The following is a 6,893-nucleotide window of genomic DNA, read 5'->3' on the forward strand; positions in this document are numbered from 1 at the left end:
AGTCACTCCACATGGGGGACCTCTGATGTGGTCCCACCCGGTGCCCCGTCCAGCCTGTTCCAGGGGACGCAGGCATCTTCCTTCGGTCTCTGTGCCACGTGAGACTGTCCTTGGGACTGTATATGGATTCATGTCCCTAAGGGTCGAGTCTCTGGAACACAAAATCGAAACATGTGCCGACTTTTAGTTTTCTTTGTATGTTTGTTTTGCGTTGTGCTCTATCTGCAAAGATCTGCTAGTAACGGAGAAAGGAAAAGGGGAAGATGAAAGATGCTAAGGAAGAAAACATAAGCTGGTGGTCACTAATGCGATGCTGCCATTCACAGGATGAACAACCACAATACAAATGTATAAACAGTCTGAGGGTGTCAGGGGAGGCCCTGGCCAGGCCCACCGAAAAGGGAGGAAAGCGGTTCCCCGGAGGGGGGCCTTGACGCTGGGGGCCTGGGGGTTCCTCAAAAATTTTGGGGCTTTATGAACTGAAGGAGAAGGGTAGGGATGGGGAGTTTTCCTATTGGGGGGGCCGCGGTAAAAGGCCTTGGGGATCCCGGGGGGCCGGGTGGGGTGGCATGTGAGTGCGGCTCGTTTTCGGAGCAGACGTCAGCCTGGGGAACAGACACCTCTGGCGCCCACGTCACATTCTCTCGGCCTACGCATAGTTCAGTCCCAGCTGCAGCCCTCTGCAGGTTCAAATCACTCGGTGGTTGCACAAAATCCCACCCCAAGCTGCTTTCTACTCCCCATCCCAGGGCTGCTCAGATTCCCGGGGTCTGTGTGTCAGTCTGAAAGTGCAGGGGAGTTAACCCCTAGGGCAGCCCTTACCCAGGGAGAGATGGGAACTGGTCGTGCGGCCTTCCTGCCTCTGACCCTTCAGGTAGACAGTGTGGTATGTTTCTCATGAAGCCTTGGGGAAATAGCCCGGTGGTCACGGCGGCAAATGCAAAAACTGCTCCTTTCCCGCTTTCTCTGTCTCCCTCACTCTGCTCCAGGCCCCTCCCCCCCAGGGTCACCTCCCAAGTTCACCAACTGCGCTCGCTTCCGACTCTGCATTGGGACGAGCCTCAATTAAGCACGTGTGCTTCGCACGAGGAAAAAGCCAGTAGAGAAGGGTCCCGTGAAGCCTTCCATCCCCTCTCTGTCTTTGCAGGTGTCCGACCGCTGCGATTACGTCTTTGTCAACGGCAAAGAGATAAAAGGCAAGGTGGACGCGGTGGTGAACTTCACGTACCAGTACCTGAGCGCCCCCCTGCGTGTCACCGTGTGGGTGCCCCGGCTGCCCCTGCAGATCGAGGTCTCGGACACGGAGCTGAGCCAGATCAAAGGCTGGAGGGTCCCCATCGTGGCCAGTAAGAGGTGAGCCCGATAACAAAGGCTGTGTTTATCCGTCATCACACGCAGGGAGCAGGGACTGGCACATAGTAGGTGCACATAGTAGGTTCTGCTATGACCACGGCGATTATACTTCGTGCAGCCGAGCGACAACGCTCTGAGGAGACCAAGGCCAGGACAGCCCGGCCAGGCAGGAAGGCCAGGCCAGGTGCACCCTACACTTGGGCCTCCTCCAGTCGCCTGTCTCCTGAACGAGCCTCCTCAGAAGGAAGCAACAGACGTGACCCGTTCTTCTCGCCCCTAAGCCCCCAGGGGATTTGACTTTGGGTTTATTTTCTGTAAGTGAAACTGTCATTCCTGTTTCTGCACCTCATGAATATCCATAAGCTTGCAAAGCTCTGTGCATATCCAATTATTGAATACAATTTAATTGCATTTCTACGGGGCCATGGGGTTACGGTTTGCTCTTAAGCCTTTGATGCATTCTGTGGGACCCTGGATTGTCACATGTCGGCATCTGAGGTCTTGTTTGCCAAGCTCTGTGACCCCGCATACACTATACAGGAGTCATTGCCAAGTTCCTGGTTTCCTGCCTGGAATCCTGGGTCCTAAGCCATCAGGGCCATTTTCCCGACAGTCTCCCAGGCACCAGGGTCTGCATTTTAAGGGCCCAGCTACAGCACAGCCAAGGAGAGGAACTGAGACAGTGAGATGCTGAGAAACTTAATTTCTTAACGTCTTTAACTTGTATGCATTGAAATGCAGTGGTGAATTGTCACATGGCTTTTAGCGACGTAAGGGGTGGTGTAGGTTTAGTAAATATTAGCCCTCAAGCGTGTCGTCAATAAGCGTCTTCAGGAAGGAGGTGTCTGACGCTCTGTGCTCCCGTGTGGGCCTGCGGCTCCTGCAGGTCCGCGGTGTCTTGGAGGTGGAGGTGGCCCCCGTTGGCGGGCCTGTGACCCGAGAGCCCCGCTGATGGCATGCCCTGGGGCTGAGTGGGTCCCTCCTCCTTCCTCACAGGCCCACGCGAGACAGCGAGGACGAAGACGAGGACGAGAGGCGGGGCCGGGGCTGCGCCCTGCAGTACCAGCATGCCACCGTGCGCGTCCTCACCCAGTTTGTGGCTGAGGGCGCCGGCCCGTGGGGACAGCTGAGCCACCTGCTCAGCCCCGACTGGCAGGTGGACATCACTCACCTGGTGGCTGGCTTCATGAAGCTGGAGGAACCGCACGTGGCCACCCTCCAGGACAGCAGGATCCTGGTCGGGCGCGAGGTCGGGATGACCACCATCCAGGTAGGAAGCCGGAGCCGGGGAATTCTGCGCGTCCAGCACTGAGCTTGGTGCCAGCACGGATGAGGCTCGCGAGATGGGCAGGTCACTGTGGCCAGTGCGCTGTCCCCGTGACAGCGTCCTGGGGTCACCAGAAGGTGAGCCTGGACCAGCTCCTTGAGTCCCGGTCTGCTTCCTAACAGACTGGAGAAGGTGGTGGCACTTGGCCCCCACACGACCCTCTCTGGATGCTGCAGCCTCCGTCCCCAGCACCGCCCAGCACTCTCCATGCTGCCTGTGACCCTCCTGTCTTAGCTCCACCTCCCAGCACGCCCTTGGGAATAACCCGCCCCCTCTTCACTGCTCCTCCAGTGGCCAAGGGAAGAAGCCTGCCTTCCCCGCTGCGTTCCTTAAGTCATTCTACCACTTATTCAGAATTCAACAAACTCTCTTCAAAGGCCTGCTGTCTCTTCTGCTCAAGGAAATGTATAGAACGTGGGGTTTCAGGACAGACGTCAGAGGCATGGAGGGCCTTCTCCACAAGCCCTCAAGTCCCCCCCCTCCTGACTCCGCCTTTTTTGGAACGTCGTTCCAGGTCCTTACGTGACCTCCATATGTGGAAATGACGGGTACACCTCCATCATTTCACCTGGACATCTCAAGTCCAACACTGGGCTTAGGAGAGGAGCAGAAAGTCATGTTTCAGCAGAGGACATGTGGCTGGGGCTTTGATGGGAGCACAGGCTACTTATAATTCGGCTCTCCCCGTTAGTTCCATAGTTCACTTAGAATGTGACTCAGGCTGCACGAGGTCATTTTGTGTGCAACTCTTCATGAGTCCAGCCAGCAGGACCGCCACGTCCAGTTAATCAGGTTGTACACTGCACAAGGATGCCTCATCTACATGAAAGGGGTCATTTCCTTTTAAAAACAGGATGGGTTTTAAGGTTTAGTTCACCTTTCTGACAGACAGAACTAGTATCTTGGGAACAACGGGTGACTTTGTCTGACTGTCACAGAGATACCATAGGGGCTAGTATACAAGGTAAGGATGGTACCAGAGCCCTTCATCCTGTATTCTGGACCTCGGGGCTGTCTGGGATGAAGGAGGCATTTGCTGGGGACGTTTCCGACCGTGGAAACGGTGTGACGGATGTGTGTTGTGTCCTGCTAATCCCACAGGTGTTGTCCCCACTGTCTGACTCCATCCTGGCAGAGAAGACAGTCACCGTGTTAGATGACAAGGTGTCGGTGACAGACTTGGCCATCCAGCTGGTGGCCGGGCTGTCTGTCACGCTCCACCCCAGCGCGGAGAACAGCAAGGCCATCACAGCTGTAGCCACGGCTGAGGACACGCTGCGGACCCCCAAACAGGTCAGAGCCCAGGTGGCAGGGTGGGGACAGCGGGCGATTCAGCAAGAAGGGGGGAAGTGGGGGACATGGGGGGCAGCAGAAGCATGTTCCAGAGTGAGGCTGAGTCGGTGCAGACACAGAAACTTGTCTTACCGGCCCGGCCTTGGGCCACTTGTCCGAGTAGTGGGGTCTGTGATGACACAGAGCAGTGACACACCCAGCGCACACGGTGTATTAGTGGCCTGCTGCCGTGTCACAAACTGCCACACACCTCACAGCTTAAACCAACACCTGCTCATTAGCTCCCAGCTCTGTAGGTCAGCGGTCCAGGGGGGCTCAGCGGGGTTCTAGGCTCAGGGTTTCAGGGCTGAGAGCAGCGGCCGGCTGGCTTTGACCCGGATGCTGGGGAAGGGTCTGCTTCCCGTCCGTGCGTTTTGTTGGCAGAACCAGGCTCCTTGTGGTTAGAGGGCTGAAGCGTCCGTTGCTTTGCAAGCTGTGTGCCAGAGCCTCTCTGGGCAACGTAAGGCCCCCGCAGCCCTTCTCACTTCCCCAGCCCTCTGTCATCTTTGAAATCAGCGCCAGAAACCCCTGTGCGTCCAAAGCCCACGTGACTCACCAGGCCGTCCAGGCAGACCTCCTTCTCGTTGGGTCAGCTGGGCCAGGTAGCATCACGCATCACGTAATCACCAGGCGCCCTATTCCAGGTGCCAGGGATTAGGGCAGGCCTCCTGGAGAGGGGCTGTCTGTCGCTGTTTCAGATTGATTCCATTCATATGCACGTCCGGCCAACCGGCAGGGATTTTCCTGGTTTCAAAAGAGCAGAGTGAGCCTAGCAGAGGAAAGGGGGGAGACTAGCAGTGAGCATGAAGCTATTTGCTGAGACTGGGTAATTAATGAGGGATGGCTTGCACTGCCACCTCCCTGGTGTGGGGCAAGGGCACCGGTCCCCACCCTACGTCGCCCATCTGTCTTCATCGCTGGTCATCTTCAGAGGCCCCAGCACCGGCTCGGGGATTTATGGATGTCAGTCACTGGACTTGTGGACGTGACCCTGGAAAACACCCCTGGGCCTGTGTGATTTTAGGTCATACACACTTTCTCCTCTCTGGGAAAATGCGTTGGCTTCTCCAGAGAAAACCCTACGTCCCGGCTCGCTGAAATTCAGTGATGGAAGGACTTAGCGTGGATCACACAGCGGGCTGATGGAGGTGGATTTCGGGGAGCCCGCTGTGTTCTGAGGGCCCCACTCAGCCTGGCTGCCACGCAGGGTGTTAGCTTTCCCTGTCTCTGTCTAGAGTTTGTGAAGAAAAATTAATTTGAGATGAAAAGTCAGCCCAGGTGAACTTGCAGACTGTGCTGGGGGTTTTTTTTGTTTCGTTTTGGTTTTTTGACGCCCTTGGGGTGGGGAAGGCTGGCACCTTGTTCTTGATAGTTTCAACTTGGAAAGGCGAACTCTGACTTGTAAGCCTGCGGATATGATGCCAGGGGCAGCTACGTCCCCTGCGCCTCGTTTATTCTAGAGAAGCTGAGAGAGGAACACTAAGGGCGCCCCTGGTATGAACGCATTCGATTTAGGCATCCGGAGGGGACGACGTGTCCGGTCGTGCGATCTGTCAGCCGATGTGGGCAGACGCCAGGGTGGAGAGCGAAGTCAGTCAGCCACATTGTCCCTCATAGCTTCGGCGCCCCCAGTACTTGATTCGTGCAAGTACTTGATTCGGGTGATGAAGGGGGACCCCAAAATGGGGGAGGAGGGGAGGCGGGAAGTGATGCAGGAAGGATGGTGATGACAGCCACCGCTGTGGGCTCCTGGAGCCCTCGTCCGCTGGGGAAACTGTCAGCCAGCGTAGAAAAGGCTAGAAGAGGGGCAAGGATGCTGAGATACACGTATCAACTCCTGCCAGTCCTTAGCAGAGGGCTGCTCCCAGAGGATGTTAAGTCCTTGGCCCTCCTGGCTGCAGGCAGGACCACATGGGTCCCAGAGAATGCCCTCGGGGGAAAAAAATTTGCGAGGTTCACACCTGAAAGTTGAGGTCCGGTCACTGGCGAGGCGTGGGCAGCACCAGCGGTGAGCGGTGAGCGGTGAGCGTCACACCACCCTTAGGTCTTGTACGCAATCTCACTCTCTCTTCACCGGCAACCCATGTGCGTCTGGGCTTTCAGTGAGAGGTGACAGAGCCCCACCTCCAGCGGCCTAAACGGACACCTGGATTGACTGGTTCCCATTCGGGCATTTGTATCTTCAGCTAACGCGAGATCCGGAAGCTCAAACACTGGCATCAGAAACCTTCGTTTTTATTCTCAGCACTTTTCCTCGATTCTGGAAAATCTCCAGCCATGATCTCTAAAATACTGACTTCCTTCACCTTCCTCCCTCCCATATTCTTTCTTTCTGGATCTTCTAACAGAAAACAGTTGGTCCGTCTCATTCTGTCCTTTCTTTCGACCTCCACTTCATATTGTTCATCTCTTTTGATTCCTGTGGTTACATTTTGGGTCGCTTTCTCAGCTCTGCCTCCCAGGGCACTGATTCTCTCTTCAAACACGCCTAATCTGCTGTTCAGACTGTCCCTGGGTCATTCATTTCAACGAGCGTCCTTTTCACGTCTCGAAGTTCTGTGTGGTTCTGTCCACATCGCGAGCTTTTCTTCTTCTGCTCGCTCCCACTTTTTTGGCATGGTTTCTACTCCTTTTCATTTCCCGTTACAACTGTTGTGTTTCGTAGGCTGTTATTTTGTTGGTGTTGAGTTATTTCATGGTCTTTTTCATTTGTTCTATTATCTCAACTCCTGGGTCTGCTGACCTGGCTATGTGAGCTCTTTATGATTCTTGCTCGCGGCAGAGGCTTCCATTGTAGAGATTGTAATTATTATTACTTTTTTTTTTTATCATGACCACCTCTCCAGCTGTGGTTGCTCTGTTTGACTCCTGAGGAATTCCC

At 55.3% G+C, this 6,893-nt stretch overlaps 1 protein-coding gene across 1 annotated transcript in view; it reads left to right on the forward strand.

Moving 5' to 3' along the window:
• TMEM132C (transmembrane protein 132C) overlaps nucleotides 1-6,893 on the forward strand; it is a 347,110-nt gene that overhangs the window by 302,308 nt on the left and 37,909 nt on the right. Inside the window, exons 7-9 of the mRNA XM_019630847.1 lie at nucleotides 1,148-1,353; nucleotides 2,350-2,623; nucleotides 3,782-3,973. Coding sequence (XP_019486392.1) covers nucleotides 1,148-1,353; nucleotides 2,350-2,623; nucleotides 3,782-3,973 — 672 coding nt within the window. The remainder of the gene's footprint in view (nucleotides 1-1,147; nucleotides 1,354-2,349; nucleotides 2,624-3,781; nucleotides 3,974-6,893) is intronic.

The sequence above is a fragment of the Hipposideros armiger genome, unplaced genomic scaffold, assembly GCF_001890085.2.
Source record: "Hipposideros armiger isolate ML-2016 unplaced genomic scaffold, ASM189008v1 scaffold_955, whole genome shotgun sequence".
Lineage (NCBI taxonomy): Eukaryota > Metazoa > Chordata > Mammalia > Chiroptera > Hipposideridae > Hipposideros > Hipposideros armiger.